We start from the raw sequence: 15,709 nt of genomic DNA on the forward strand, positions 1-15,709 counted from the left end.
TCTGGGCCTCAGTTACCTCATTTGTAAAATGGGGATGAACTGTGAGCCTCACGGACAACCTGATTACTCTGCATCTCCCCCAGTGCTTAGAACAGTGCTCTGCACATAGTAAGCGCTTAACAAATACCAACATTATTAGTCCTGGACTTGGGGGGCCCTGAGAGGGATTCCAGGAGACCTTGGGAGTGCTGGAAGGAAGGTTCTCTGCGAAGCACCAGGGAAATTTAAGAACTCTCCTTTCAGGCAGGAAGCAGAGAGAGACTATGCCAGGCTTGCAACTGGTCCACATGAAACAGGGAGAAAAACTGGCTTTTTGGTCAAAGAAACAGATTCGATTTCAGCCTTGCAAATAGTTTTCTCGCAATGTATTAGGTCACAAAAATACAAGTCTGACTTGCACAAATAAATCCCAGAGCCCGTTCTTTCTGCCTCGGTGTCTATCTCCATCCGTCTCCCCTGTCCCCCCAGGCATTGCCACCCTCCAACAGCTCCAGCCCACCCAAAAGAGGAGGAGAAAGAAGTGAAGGCAGCAGCTCCCAGGGCTTCTGTGGAATAATTAGAGCCAAGCTGGGTGAGCCGGTCCTGCCGTGGTGCAGCTCCCAGTGTGCCTTCTCTGAAGCTCAGCCATGGGTGACAGTGGCGGGTGGCACCATTCCCAGCCTCTCAGAGCAGACTCTGTGCGCCAAAGACAGGAGGCTGTGACCATAAGAGCGCCCGTGGCCTGGGGGGCTGTGGGTAGGGGGCGCCGCAGGAAGGCTGGGGCAGGTGAGGAGGAGTGGGCACTGCAGGGCACCGGGTCCTGGAAGGGGTGATGTCTGGGGTCCCAGTGGGCCAGGCATGGGGCAGTGGGGTCAGGTTAGGGTAATGCGGGGAGGGCGGGGGAGGGTGGTGGGCAGAAGGCAGCTCCGGGGTGGGGCAGGGCGGAGACTGCTTCGCGGGAGAGGCTTCCGGGCTGCCCTCACGGATCACTCGATCACTCGGCATTCTTGTACCGGACGTACAGGTTGTTCAGGACCCGCAGGGTCGATTTCAGGTTCAGGTTGACAATGTCTGTGGGAGGAAAGTCAGGGTTGGGGCTGGGATCCTGGCGGGACCCTCTGCCGCAGCCCCCACCCACACCCTCCCGGCAGCCGGGCACCCCCATCACAGAGAGGAAGCCCGGGGGCTAGGGTTGGTTTCAATTAATCAATCAGTTGTACATACTGAGCACTTACTATGCACAGAGCACTGAATTAAGCTTGGGAGATTATAACAGAATTAGCAGACATGTTCCCTGCCTACAATGAGCTTCCAGTCATGAGGGCCTGGATGATGGGAATTTCAATCACCGATCCTTGGGTGGGAGTGGGAGGAGAGGATGGGAAGAGATGGAAGGGATGGGGAGGCAGAGGAAATGGGGGACAGTAGCAGGGAGGGAAGGGAAGGTCCAGGGGCAGAAGGGATGGGGGAGTCACAGGATCCAGGGAGGGTAGGAAGGCCCTTCCCCCTGGAGAAAGAGGAAGGGAAAACAGGACGGAAAAGCCAGGGACAAGAAACCAGAACTGCCCTGTGACCGGTCACCCCAGGGTCAGCAGGATGGACAGATATGTGTTTCCAGACAAGCTGGGCTTGGCCTCCTGGTAGAAGGGGTGAGGGACCGAGGGGCAGAAGCAGCCAGTGACCTGTCTCCCCGAATCACCAGCCCCAGAACTCCTGGGCCATGCCCAATCACATTTATTGAGTTCTTACTATGTGCAGGATTATGGAATAATAATAATAACAATAATGGAATTTGTTAAGTGCTTACTATGTGCAGAGCACTGTTCTAAGCGCTGGGGTAGATACAGGGTCATCAGGTTGTCCCACATGAGGCTCACAGTCTTAATTCCCATTTTACAGATGAGGTCACTGAGGCACAGAGAAGTTAAGTGACTTGCCCACAGTCACACAGCAGACAAGTGGCAGAGCCTGGATTCAAACCCATGACCTCTGACTCCCAAGTCTGGGCTCCTTCCACTCAGCCACGCTGCTTCTCTGAAGAAGACAGATCGTTCTGGAGAAAATACATCCACAGAGTCGCTACGAATTGGAAATGACTCGACGGCACTTGATAATAATACTATGTGCAGAGTACTGTACTAAGTGCTTGGAAGAGTACAGTATTACAGAATTAGCAGACACCCCACCCACTACAGGCAGCAGCCCTGGCATGAGCCCCCAATTTATTGGTGTTTCAGTGGAGGAAGGGAAGACTGATTGTGGGGAGGAGGATGATGGAGAGGAAGCGAGGTCTTGTGAAAAAGTGCAATGCAACTCCAGAGCCTGTGGCAGGGATTGGCATTCAAGCAGACTGCCTTTCCCTTGTAATCAATAGCACCTCGGCACACACTTCCTTCCGTCACACCCACCGCCATCTGCAAGCAACATGGTCACCGGCTGAAAGAGCTGGGGTTCTCAGCTCAGCTAGGCCCTGGCCTGCTGAGTGACCACGGCAAGTCCCCGGACCTCTCTGGGCCTCAATCATCTCCTCTGTACAATGGGGTCAGATCCCCGCTCTCCCGCCCTCTTAGATAGTGAACCTCGGGTAGGTCACAGGCCATGTCTGACCTGACTGTCCACTATCGATCCCAGTGCCGAGCACAGTGAGGCCATGGATCGGTGCCCAAGGCCCAAAGCCAACATTCTCCTTGGCCAAGCGGGGCCAGAGGGGGGCGAGAGGGGGGTCAGAGCGGGACCAGAGTGGGGCTACCTTCAGGGAGAGTCTCAGGTTTCTTGAGTTCGGCATCCTGCATCAGCTCGAAGGCCAAGGCGACATTGTGCACCTGTTCGGGGACAGTCATGGAGGTGGGTCCCACGGGGCAGAAGTGGTAGGGGAAGGGGGAAGAGTCCCGGGGCAGGGGTGGTGGTACCCCAGAGGGGAGGAGGGGAGGAGGGCGGGACCCTGAAAAGGTTGGTGTTGGAGGACTGGAACAGGCTCACATTGGATGGGGGTGTGTGTGTGTGTCCCTCCTCCCTCCGCCACCTCTGCCCCAGGTCCCCCCTTCCCACCCTCCCTGGCAGAGCCACAGAGCCTGTCCAGGTCAGAAGCCCAGGCCAGCCTGAGTCAAAGGTCAACAAAGGCTGCGTTAACATCAAAGGTCACACAGGAGAAGGGTCACAGTTTGTCACAGTTCCCAGATGCCTTCCTGGCGGGGTTCGGCCCGCCCCACCCTTCCTGTGCCCTTACCTGCCCTCCCCCTAGACTTGATTCTGCCCCTTGAGCACTTGACATTCACCCCACACCCAGCCCCACAGCACTCACGTCCATATCCTTACACTCTGCCATTTCCCCTAGCTGTCATTTACGTTAATGTCTGTCTCCTCCAGACTGTAACCTCCTTGTGGGCAGGAACTGTATCTACCTACCCTGCTTTATTGCACTCTTCTGAGGCCTTAGTACAGTGCTCTGCACACAGTAAGTGTTCAATAAACACCGCTGACTGCCTTTATGAGCCGTGTCCCTCCCCTCCTCCTTTCCCCTCTCCGATCCCCAACAGGCTCCCCGAGGTGACCTGGTGGTGACCCCTGACCTTGTGCTCGAAGCTGTCAGGAGTGAGGTAGAAGTGGTGCAGTGGGATGAAGTAGTGTCCCAGGATGCCCATGAGCAGGACGAGGTAGACACCGTCGGCAAACTGGATAGAGAGCAGAGTGGGAGCTGGGCGTTGGGGAGGAGCTGGGGGCAGGTGGCCAGGGGCCCAGAGTGGAGCTGGGGGCAAGGACCGGGTGGGCGACTGCCAGGGGCCGGCAGCTGGGCGCAGGGCCCGGGACCTGGTGGCCACTCCCTTTGCCCTCGGGCCCCGGCAGAGGGACAGACAGGACCAGGGCTTGTCCTTAAACCTGGACTTCTCATATGGGCTTAGCCGGCCAGGCCCTGGACCTCCGGGGTATGGAGTGGGATGGAGAGGGAGATGGGATGGGCTGTACTGAGGGTCCGCTTTGGGTCATTTCAGCCCTGCCCATAAACTCTCAGGTCCAATCGGAATCCCTGGGGTGGGTAGGGTCTGGCCCAGACCACAGAGGAGCCATCCCAGGACCCTCGGACCACAGCAGGGCAATCTCGGGGCCCCCAGCCCCGGCACCTGTGTCTCCAGCTCCGTCACTTCCAGGTTCAGCTTGTTCAGGTGCTTGTTCACGAAGATGATGAGAGACTGACAGGGGTCACAATGAGATGGAGATGGCCAGGGTCAGAGCCAGAGTGAGAAGCGGGGTCCCACCCGGATAGACCACACCGGCCCCAGAGACCCCTTGCCCACAACCACCCGCCCCCCGATGCCACACTGAGTCTCTCTGCTTCCGCAGAAAGGTTCACTTTGCTCTTGGAATGGGAAGGCTCTAAATTGTCAATCAAATTCTGCGGTGAGCACATGCGAGTATGTGTGCGTACTAGTGTGTGTGAGCATGAGTCTGGGTAACAAAAGTGGAACCCTTTCCCTCCAGGACTGGGCCCCCCGCCCCCCCAACCTGAGGACCATCCCCAAGTCCAGCAGCACAAAGCCTTCTGCCCCCGTGCTGACTGGACAGCCCAGGCCTCCGACGCCTGCCCTGCTTCTCGACTATCCCGGGACAGGCCTGCGGCTCCAGCTATCATCCACTGCCTTGTCCGTCCACCCGCCTGGAGGTGGATGAGAATCCAAATGGCCACCAGAGTCTACCTGTTTCACCATGATGAGCTTATCCGGGGCATGGTCAAAGAGGGTGTCCATGGCATCCCGCTCTGGGGTGGAACAGAGGAGAAAACAAGGGAGGTTAACACAATCATGTCTCGCCCCCACTGAGCTGGCCAGTTGGGCAGTCAGAAGGGCTGGGGATGGCACAGACCCCTGCCACCTCACCACCGTCCTAGTGGGGAAGCGGGAAAACTCGAGAGCTCTGACTGGCCAGCCACCTGAAGCCCAAGGGCAGTCGGCCTCCCAAGGGGCTAGACTCACCCGATGGCAGGATGGACACTGGGGAAAGGAGTTTGGGTAGCGGAGAGGCAACATGGCCCGGGGGGAAGAGCCTGGAACCTGGAAGTCTCAAGAACCAGGTTCTAGTCCCTTCCCCACTGAGTGACCTTGGGCAAAGTCACTCAGCCTCTCTGGGCCTCGGGGGCTTCTTCTGTCATATGCGGAGAAGATCCCTGCTCTCCCTCTCTTCACCTTGTGGGAGACAGGGACTGTGTCCAATCTGGTTGTCCTCTATCTGCCCAGTGCTTAGCACAGGGAAAGTACTTCAAAAATAACATTATTGTTCATCTTACTATTATTATTCTGTAAATACTTACAAATTTTTCTTAAAGCTCCTCCCATACAGTTGCCACCTCTTCCCTCCCAGCCTTGAAGAACACAACCCACCTACCCTTCCCCACATCTTCCAAGTGCGGTGCACTGGACCCATGAAGGTATTTCCAAGCACAATGGCCCATTTGGTTCTCCGCACGGTCCGGGACCCAGTGCCAGGGGCACAAGGCCTGGCATCGGCAGTCTGGAGGTCCAGGTTCTGTTCTAAGTACTGGGGGAAATTCATGCTAATCAGGTTGGACACAGTCCATGTACCAAACAGGGCTGTCTTAATCCCCATTTTACAGAGGAGGGAACTGAGGCCCAGAGAAGTGAAGTGACCTACCCAAGGTCACACGCAGACAAGTAGAGGATCAGGGATTAGAACCCAGGTCCTTGTGACTCCCAGGTCCGTGCTCTATCCACTAGGACGGGCTGCTTCTCTACCGTGCTGCGGTTCTAATCCCGCCTCTGCCCTGGCCTGCTGTATGCCCACAGCCAACTCACTCAACCTTTTCAGGGCCCTGGCTGCCTTATCTGAAAAATGGGGCAGATAATATCCTAGAGGGAGGGAAAGAACAGACGGGGTAGTGCGCTGGAAAATGAAAAGCTCAGCCTCATGGGTACTGACTTTACCAGCAAGGGCCACCTAATGCAAAGGGGATTTAATGAAAAGAAAAAGTGCTGGTGGGGAGAGATTTCTTTGCTCTTCTAGAAATTCCTGGCTCTCTCCTTGCCTCCAGCTGTGCTGAAATGCTGTGCTGGGTGTGGAAATAAAAAACCATCACACCTCATTTTCCACCCCCTGAAATCTCCATGGCAGAAAGTGCTCCCTGACGGAGAGGTTATTAAAGACACGCGTTTTCTGGAAGGCCTGTTCTTGCTGTGATGAGCAGATTCTTTCCCTAGCATGAACACGCCTGGACTGTCCTTGCTCACCCAGCGTGTGCTCATTTGGACCACCCTTCCTTCCCTAGTGTGCACATTTCTGGTCCATTCTTCCTCCCCGAGCGTGCACACACCTGTACCATCATTCTTCCTTTCACATGCACACGGCTGGACCATTCCTCTTCTCCCAGTGTGCAGTTTGGCCATCCTAGCTCACCCATCATGCATGCCTGGACCGTCCTTCCTCCCCTAGAATGCATACACCTGGACTGTACTTGCTCACTACAGCATATATATGTCGGGACCGACCCTGCCCCGCTGCCCCCCGCTTCCTCCCCGCCACCACCCCCACCTCAACCTCTCTGTCCTACAGGTTAGGGTGAAGCACTCTCCCAGCTGGGAGAATTCTGACCAAGGCTGGAGGCTTGTGAGCTCAGAAACACTTTCAGTCCTGGAAACCAGGGTCTGTTTGATCTTTTTTTTAAATTTATTTATGGCATTTGTTAAGCACTTACTCTATGCCAGGCACTGTATTCGGTGCTAAGTAGACACAAGTTAAATCTGGTTGGACACGGTCCCTGTCCTATATGGGGCTCACAGTCTTAATCCCCATTTTCCAGATGAGGAAACTGAGGTCCAGAGAAGTTAAATGACTTACCCAAGGTCACAAAGCAGACAAATGGAGGAGCCGGGATTAGAAACCAGGTCCTGCTGACTCCCAGGCTTGGGCTCTACCTACCCACTAGGCCATGCTGCCTCTTTGGGGTCTTGCCACCTGAGGGTCCCCACGGAAGAAGGGGAGTTGGGGGAAGGATCCTGAGGGAGGAGGGGGACAGGAAAAGAGGAGGGAGAAACCCTGGGCTCGGCCACAGGGTTGGGGGGACTTTCAGAAAACTGTACTCACTGGATCGCCCCATCATCATCCTGTGAAAGAGAGCAGCAGAAGGCACTGGGTTAGCCTGGGTTAGCCACACCACTGACCGGGATAGATGCTCGAGGAAGAGAGGAAGAGGACTGATTGATGACTTGGCTCCCCAGAGGGGGAATCAATCCACACCCCCTCACTCTGTCGTGGCTCCCCAGTGCTCAGGACATAGCACCACCATCAACCACCACCCTCACTACATCCACCCCGGAGCCCTACAGGCTATTCAATGGGTCGGCGGGCTGCAATGGGTGATACTGCTCCCAGCTGTGCAGCGGGCCGAGCCCTGGTTGAGGGGGATGTCCGAGCGGCCTAACTGATTGATGGTATCCATCACCTAAGAGACCGTCGGCCGACGCCACCTCAGTCGAAGCTAAGCTCAGATAGGGAAACGCGCCTTGGGTTTTGCACCCTCAAGTTACGGGTTCGGTATAGAGGTCCATGAACTGTGCTCTGCTAACAGTGCTCTGCAAACCCTGCTCTGGGCAGGAGGATGAACGTCAGGGCCGAGATGGAGAGTTTAACACATGAACGCCCCTTTGACTCAGTCAGCAAAGTGATAGAAATGGGAAGAAGGAGTTAGGGCCCCCGGCTCCCCACAGCTCAGGAAACAGAGGTTGAGGAGAGTGGGATTGAACTCTCCCGAGAGTGCAGAACAGATCAGGATGGCTGAGAGTGGAGCCTGGGCACTCCTGATCTGGAGGGGCCACTGCAGCGGGTCTCTAGGCCACTCCCCGAAGGCCCACGGATCCTTTTTGGACTACCCAGGGGTTCATATCTGGCCTTCCTTGGTAGCCTTTTCCAGTGATCACCGCTCCTTAGGGCAGTCTGGAGGTCCCTCCTCTTGTCTAGCTCAAATTCCCGTTGTTTTAGGGGAAGCCCATGGGGATCGCAGGCCCAGTCTTACTCACAGGGACCACACATACATAAAAGGCTGAACTGTCTGGCCCTGAGCCCAACCTTCCCCAAGATGGGGAAGCCCAAATCTTCCATGCTTCCCATGCAGGGCCAGGGCTCCAGACAGGCGACCTCTCCGGTCGCTGCTCACTGGGAACTCTCTTGTTTCTCCAGCCCCCACAGTGGGGGCAGCTGCCCAGACTGGATCTGACAGAAGACTGACCCCAACCAAATTTGGTGGGAAGAGAAATCACTGGGCAGGTCGCCCTTATGCTACTGCATCTCAGATTCATGCTGGGACCTGGGGTTGTGGGTGTTCAGCTCTGGAGTCCACTGTGACCCCCAGATCGTCTTCTGTTCTCCTCTGGCCTGGCCAAATTTTCCCAATTCTGGTCCTTTTGTCCCTATGGCTTTCTGCCTGTTTCTGAGGTCTCTTTCTCCATCAGCCTGGGTGCGTCTCTTTCTCCATCAGCCTGGGTGCGTTGCGCTGGGTCCTCGTCTTCTGGGACTCCAGAAGCCTGGGGATCTGCAGGGGCACCCTGACCAGCTAGCTAGACAATGGGTGCCTACAGTGAAGAAACAGGGGGACCCAGAGCCCAGGTCCCAGGAGGATCAGGGGCGGTGCCTCACAGTGGCTCCCCAGAGTTGGGGGGCTCAGGACATGGTGTTTCTGGGGGTCAGCGTGGGAAGGCGGGGGTTTCCAACTTACTCCATTGAGGTGGTCAGCTCCTCAGTGACTTTGGTTGAATAAAGCACACCTTCTCGCTTCTAGAAACCATAAAATTAGAAAGAGTCAGGGGAGTGGGCCAGAGGAGAGTGGGGAGTAGCCAGATGTGGTGGAAACCCAGGCACCTTAGCTCCCAGCACCCCCACAATCACTACCAGCTTAGGGCAGACCCTGTACAGTTAAACTTGGGGCCTCTACTTAGGTCAGAGTTCTATTCTGGGTTCCTGCTGTGCAAAGAACACTGTACTGGGCACCTGTGATGGGCAGATGGCTTTACCATGCACCTGTGATGGGCAGAGCACTGTACTGGGAGTCTGCTGTGGGCAAAGCGCAGTACTGGGTTCCTGCTGTAGGAAAAGAGCTGTTCTGGGTGCCTGCTGTGGGCAGAGCACTCTACCAGGCACCTACTCTGGGGAAAGCACTATACTAGACAGCTACTGAGCGAGGAACACTGTCCGGAGCGCTGTACTCACCCGGACCACGACAACTTGGACGGAGACGTGCTCGGGGAGCCGGATGGGTGCTTGGAAGTGTGTGACCAGTGTGATCAGCAGGTGCAGGGTGGCCACGAGGTTCTTGCTGTGGATGGCTGGGCAGGGGGCAAGGAGGACAAGGAGGACCGAGAGGACGGGGACCGGGGGAAAGAGGAAGGAAGATACTGGAGGTGAGCTGTGGCGAGCCAGAAGCCAGTGTCAGGGGGAGGGTGGCCACTGCGGGCATAGGGCACCCTGTGCTGGGTGTGGAGGGCAGTCTTGTCTGGGTGTGGGCCAGCAGGGGCAAGGCACAAGGGGCAGCCTCCAGGTGGCTCCTGGGGGGGAGGAAGGAAAAGACCCCCCCCCCACCAAACGGTCACTTTACCAATCAATGATGCTTATTTAGCACCTACTATGTGCAGAGCTCTGAACTTAGCACTTGGGAGCATACAGTGCAACTGACATGTTCCCTGTCCATAACAAGCTTACAATCCAGATCCCCAAACAAGCTCTGGGCACTGTTCCCTCGGCATCGGCTGTGGCCTCAGGGCCTAGCCTGGGTTGAGAAAGAAGCTATAATAATAATAATGTTGTTATCTGTTAAGCGCTTACTATGTGCCGAGCACTGTTCTAAGCGCTGGGGTAGACACAGGGGAATCAGGTTGTCCCACGTGGGGCTCACAGTCTTAATCCTCATTTTACAGATGAGGTAACTGAGGCACCGAGAAGTTAAGTGACTTGCCCAAAGTCACACAGCTGACAAGTGGCCGATCCGGAATTCGAACCCATGATCTCTGACTCCAAAGCCCGTGCTCTTTCTCCTGAGCCACGCTGCTTTTCCGGGCGATGGGAACGAGGGCGCTGGAGTGTTGGCGGCTCTGACCAGCACCCCCCAACCCCTGCCGCACCATCCCCTCCATCCGATGCAGCACTGCTCCCCGCACTGTCCATTCCCCAGCAGTGGATGGCACAGCTGCAGGGCCACGGCAGGCCTGGCACAGTTCCTGTTTCCTTGGCCTCCCCTCCCCCGGGCCGCCCTTCCTCACCATCCACAGTCCAGCGTATGGGCCGGCCGTGGGGCCGCAGCAGGCCTTGCATGGCTTCCAACACCGTCTGCAGCTTCTGCTTCTGCCCGACCTCCGACTGCGTCACCTCCGCCACACTCAGCTTGAGGCCGGACAGCTTCTCTGCGGGGACAGGGGATGGAAGACAGACAGACGGACAGAGGTCAGGGGCCACGGGGACCAATCAGGGAAGCGGACAGATGGGGTCCAGTAGAGATTCAATGGGTCAGGGCACGGGGACTGGCCAGGAACACACAAGTTACCTCGCTCTGCCAGCCTCAATGTTCCCATCTAGAAAGTGGGCAAAAGGCCAGGCCTCAAAGATGTTGGGTGGCGGGGAGGGGTAGGCTTTTCCAGTAGGCCTGGTTCTTGGGCAGAGGCTATGGATCCGGGGGGCGGGGGGGAGGTCTGAGTGAATTCCAAATCCCTGCTTGCTGAAGAATGGTGGGTGGGGCAAGGACGGGGTGGGGCGAGGTGAGTGAGGGACCAAGGGGACTGGGTGGAGGGCAGTGGGGGGATTGGGAGATGGGGATGGAGGGGTGGGGGATGGGAGGGGGGAGGATGGGGCTGGACTGCAGGGACAGGTCGGGGCAGAACGAGGTGGGCAGGGGCCCGGCTGATGGGGATGGGATGGGACAGGGCAAACTGGGTGGGGGCACGGAGGGGCAGATGGCGGGACAGGATGCGGCAGGATGGGACTAGTGGTGAGGGGGTAACAAGGCAGGGGAGCTGGGTGGGAGGCAGAGGGGGACCGGGGCAAGGTGGAGTGGACAGCAGGGGGATTGGGCAGTGGGGATGGGATGAGGCAGGATGGGCGGTTGGCAGGGAGACCTGACAGGAAGGCTGGGGCTGGGCAGGCCGGCGCAGGGGGCTGGGGCACTGTGGGGGGCAGGGGGAGGCGGCCCGGGGGCGACTCTCTCACCCAGTAGCTTGTGCAGCACCTGACCATCATACAGATCCTCCTCCAGCTGCTTGACGATGACCCTCTCTTTCGCCAGGACCCCGTTCATCCAGTCCGTCAGCACCTGCCACACATAGACCCCACCTCTCTCTCTCTTTCTCCCTCTGCCCCTCTCTCACACACACATGCATGTACATGTATGCCCCAACATGCATCATATGCATACACACACATCCACCACTGCCCTCCATATCCCACAGCATGGTCTACGTGGCATGGGGTGTGGGGTGGTTCAGAGAAGGGTGGAGACAAGGGAAAGAGGGAATACAGAAAGTATCATTGCCTAGTGGATAGAGCACGGGTCTGAGAGTCAGAAGGACCTGGGTTCTAATCTCAGCTCCGCCACTTTCATTCAATAGTATTTATTGAGCGCTTACTATGTGCAGAGCACTGTACTAAATACTTGGAATATACCATTCGGCAACAGATAGAGACAATCCCTGCCCAATGATGGGCTTACAGTCACTCGTCTGCTGTGTGACCCTGGGCAAGACACTTCACTTCTCTGGGCCTCAGTTATCTCATCTGTAAAATGGGGATTAAGATTGTGAGCCCCATTTGGGACACGGAGTGTGTCCAACTTGATTAGCTTGTATCTTTCCCAGCACTTAGAATAGAGGTTGACACATAGCAAGTGCTTTACAAATACCATCTTCATCATCATTAGGAGGAGAGAGAACAGGGGAGGAGGAAAGAGGAGGGAGAAGAAGGGAGAAGGCTGCTAATCGGGGTCCCTCCAGCCATGAGTGGGGACTCTCAGGGGACCAGAGAGGAGGGTGGACGGGGCCAGAGACCCGGGCTGGACCAGACCCCAGCCCGGCCATTTGATCAACAGGTCGTGTCTCTTCTATTCTTACTCCGCCCAATATCTGAAAGCATTTCCAAAATCCCCTTAAGCCTTTTGTTTTCCAGGCTAATATCTTTTCCCAGGGACCTTACTGTCCAATAAAGCCTAAATGGACTGCCTCCACCCACACAGTCTCCTGAAATGTGGATTTAATATTGGATTTGGAGCAAAGCTAAGCATCTTACCGAGGGGAGGGGGACAGGGACAGTGTCAGGGACCAGCAGTCCCTATGGGGTAAACAAATCCAAAGCATAATGATAATAATAATAATAATGTTTAATGCTTACTAAGGGTCAAGCACTGTGCTAAGCACTGGGGCAGATTCAGGCTGATCAGATCAGACACAGGCCCTGTTCCACCCAGGGCTCAGAGGGAGGGAAGAAGGGAGGGAGGGAGGGAGGGAGGGAGAGAGGGAGGGCCAGGATCTGGACCTCCACTGGAAAAAGGAGGGGACTGAGGCCCAGAGAGGTTCAGTGATTGCCCCCAGATCACCCAGTAGGCCACAGGCAAAGTAGGCACTAGAACACGGGTCGGTCAGTCAGTCCGTCGGTCGGTCATATTTATTGAGCACTTACTGTGTGCAGAGCACTGTACTAAGCGCTTGGGAGAGTATAATACAACAATAAACAGATACACTCCCTGCCCATAAAGAGCTTACAGTCTAGAAGGGGAGACAGACATTACTACAAATAAATGAATCACAGATATGGACAAAAATGCTGTGGGGCTGGGAGCGGGAATGAATAAAGGGTGATGCAGAAGGGAGTTGAAGAAAAGGAAAAGAGGGCTTTGTCAGGGAAGGCCTCTTGAAGGAGATGTGCCTTCAATAAGGCTTTGAAGCCAGGGAGAGTAGGTCTCCCGACTGGAAGCCCAGGGCTCTGCCCATTACCACCAGGCCAGGCTGTCTACCCACTGCCAGGAGTCTGGCTCCTGCCCTCCCCCCATCCTTTCTTTTCTCTGGGCCCAGGAGTCCAATTTTCTCCCTGCCCCCTCCCTGCCTCCACCGCTGCTCCTGCTGCATCTGCCGGGCCAACCCCACCCCCTTGCTCCTTCCCCACCACAATCTGATTTCATTTTCCCTTTCCCCACACCCTGCTGCCAACAGTGCTTAGAACAGTGCTTGACACATTGTAAGTACTTAAAAAAATACCATAAAAATAACTTCTGATGACCGTGCTGACCCCAGCCCAGGGCCCGCTACAGTTCCTCAGTGCGAGGCAGCCCATCACCCCCGCCCCTGGGAAGTGTCCCCTGCTCCCAGCCACAGAAGTCCCCCCATGTCCTCAGGCAGCCCCCAAAATGCTTTCACCGCCCCAGGACACCCCCCTCTGCCACGCCTCCCCCCAGCCAGCTCTCCCCGCCCCCAACCCAGGGGTACCCCACCCCATGGCCTCCCAGCTACCTGCAGCAGCTCCTTGAACCGGCTGTCCTCCTTTGAGTTTGGATCGATCATTTTCCGCTCCTCATTCTCCGCTGCCATGGCACAAAGGGGAGTGGGTCAGGGCTGGTTGGAGCAGGGTCAGAGCGCAGGGTCGCAGCCGTGTGGCCTGGTGTTCAGTAACACCACTGGCGTCTATACAGGCCGGGTGCCGGGGCGGCCCAGAGGGGAGTCGTCCCGGAAGGGTCAGCTTCCTGGGCCCCCACCCAAGCTCCGACACAGGGGATTTTTCCTTTTGCAAAATGAGAGCCATCTTGATGACACGGACTTTTTCCCTGAACTGGGGGGGGGGTGTCACATGGACACCCCATGTGACCCAGGGTGAGTGAGCTCGAGGCCAGGGATTGTCCACCCCCACCTTCCTCCGTGCAAAGCACTGAGCACTTGGGAGACGACAATAAGTGCAACGGTGCTCTAGCCGATCAGTGCTCAACCAAACTCTTTGAGGAGAGTGAACACCCAGTATGGTGCTCCACAAACAGTAGGTGTCTGGAACTGTGCTCTGCACATGGTAGGCACTCAGTACAGTGATCTGCACAGAGTAGGTATCCGGTACAAGGCTCTGCACGTAGCAGGAATCCAGTGCAGTGCTCAACCCACAACAGAACCTCGATCAGTACCGCTGACTGATAGATTCTCACCGATTCTCAACTTCCTCTTCTACTTCGGTGTGCCTCACACCTGGACAAGTCGGCCTGCCCGCGAGGGAGCAAAGCCCAGAAGTGAACCTACCGGCCAGAAGGCTGGAGGCAGGACCTGAAGCCGGATCCCGCAGCCAGCTAACCTCGGGGGTCTCGCCTCATCCCTGAGGGAGGGGAATGACACACATACCCAGGTGGACGTTCTCCAGATGGAGACATGCTGTGGAGGGATCAGACGGCGATGACGACAAGTCGACGGCAGTCTTCCCCGTATCCTGAAGGCCACTCACTGGGAAGCCGTGAGCACAGAGAGAAGTCCTGGTTAGGGCTGGAACTGTGGGCTTGGGAGGCGGCCAGAGTGTCCAGGCCTCAGGCTGGCCGGCAGCGTGCGGGGGGCTGGGACCCTCCAGTCCGACCCAGGGAGGTTTGAGGACAAGGAAGAGGATTATGGAAATCCTAACATTTGGTGGTGAGGTAGGTTCTGGGTGAGTGAACACCCAGTATGGTGCTCTACACACAATAGGTGTCTGGTACTGTGCTTTCATTCATTCATTCAATAGTATTTATTGAGCACTTACTATGTGCAGAGCACTGTACTAAGCACTTGGGATGAACAAGTCGGCAACAGATAGAGACGGTCCCTGCCGTTTGACGGGCTTACAGTCTAATCGGGGGAGACGGACAGACGAGAACAATGGCAATAAATAGAGTCAAGGGAAAGAACATCTCGTAAAAACAATGGCAACTAAATAGAATCGAGGCGATGTACAATTCATTAACAAAATAAATAGGGTAATGGAAATATATACAGTCGAGCGGATGAGTACAGTGCTGTGGGGAGGGGAAGGGAGAGGTGGAGGAGCAGAGGGAAAAGGGGAAAAAGAGGGTTTAGCTGCGGAGAGGTAAAGGGGGGGTGGCAGAGGGAGTAGGGGGAGAAGAGGAGCTCAGTCTGGGAAGGCCTCTTGGAGGAGGTGAGTTTTAAGTAGGGTTTTGAAGAGGGGAAGAGAATCAGTTTGGCGGAGGTGAGGAGGGAGGGCGTTCCGGGACCGCGGGAGGACGTGGCCCAGGGGTCGACGGCGGGATAGGTGAGACCGAGGGACGGTGAGGAGGTGGGCGGCAGAGGAGCGGAGCGTGCGGGGTGGGTGGTAGAAAGAGAGGAGGGAGGAGAGGAAGGAAGGGGCAAGGTGATGTAGAGCCTCGAAGCCTAGAGTGAGGAGTTTTTGTTTGGAGCGGAGGTCGATAGGCAACCACTGGAGTTGTTTAAGAAGGGGAGTGACACGCCCAGATCGTTTCTGCAGGAAGATGAGCCGGGCAGCGGAGTGAAGAATAGACCGGAGCGGGGCGAGAGAGGAGGAAGGGAGGTCGGAGAGAAGGCCGACACGGTAGTCTAGCCGGGATATAACGAGAGCCCGTAGCAGTAAGGTAGCCGTTTGGGTGGAGAGGAAAGGGCGGATCTTGGCGATATTGTAGAGGTGAGACCGGCAGGTCTCGGTAACGGATAGGATGTGTGGGGTGAACGAGAGAGACGAGTCAAGGATGACACCGAGATCACGGGCCCGGGAGACGGGAAGG

The 15,709-nt window shown here is 56.4% G+C and overlaps 1 protein-coding gene across 1 annotated transcript; it reads right to left on the bottom strand.

Moving 5' to 3' along the window:
- Positions 1 to 350: 350 nt before the first annotated feature.
- On the bottom strand, positions 351 to 13,710 carry PARVB (parvin beta). Its single transcript, XM_029078501.2, has 11 exons — positions 13,461 to 13,710; positions 11,173 to 11,275; positions 10,233 to 10,373; positions 9,187 to 9,302; positions 8,696 to 8,754; positions 7,069 to 7,088; positions 4,671 to 4,732; positions 4,098 to 4,166; positions 3,549 to 3,650; positions 2,729 to 2,801; positions 351 to 1,050 (listed from the first exon to the last, which is right to left on the bottom strand). Exons 1-11 carry the CDS (start codon positions 13,536 to 13,538, stop codon positions 974 to 976), a joined length of 900 nt encoding a protein of 299 aa, XP_028934334.2. The 5' UTR covers positions 13,539 to 13,710; the 3' UTR covers positions 351 to 973.
- Between the last annotated feature and the right edge of the window lie 1,999 nt (positions 13,711 to 15,709).

This window comes from Ornithorhynchus anatinus, chromosome 14 (assembly GCF_004115215.2).
Source record: "Ornithorhynchus anatinus isolate Pmale09 chromosome 14, mOrnAna1.pri.v4, whole genome shotgun sequence".
Classification (NCBI taxonomy): domain Eukaryota; kingdom Metazoa; phylum Chordata; class Mammalia; order Monotremata; family Ornithorhynchidae; genus Ornithorhynchus; species Ornithorhynchus anatinus.

Coding starts and splice junctions, on each gene's coding strand:
- PARVB (XM_029078501.2), bottom strand. CDS start 13,538: ATGGCAGCGGAGAATGAGGAGCGGAAAATGATCGATCCAAACTCAAAG. Junction 10,374..11,172: donor GGTGCTGCACAAGCTACTGG/GTGAGAGAGTCG, acceptor CTGTCCCCGCAG/AGAAGCTGTCCGGCCTCAAG. Junction 2,802..3,548: donor CTGACAGCTTCGAGCACAAG/GTCAGGGGTCAC, acceptor GTCCCCGAACAG/GTGCACAATGTCGCCTTGGC.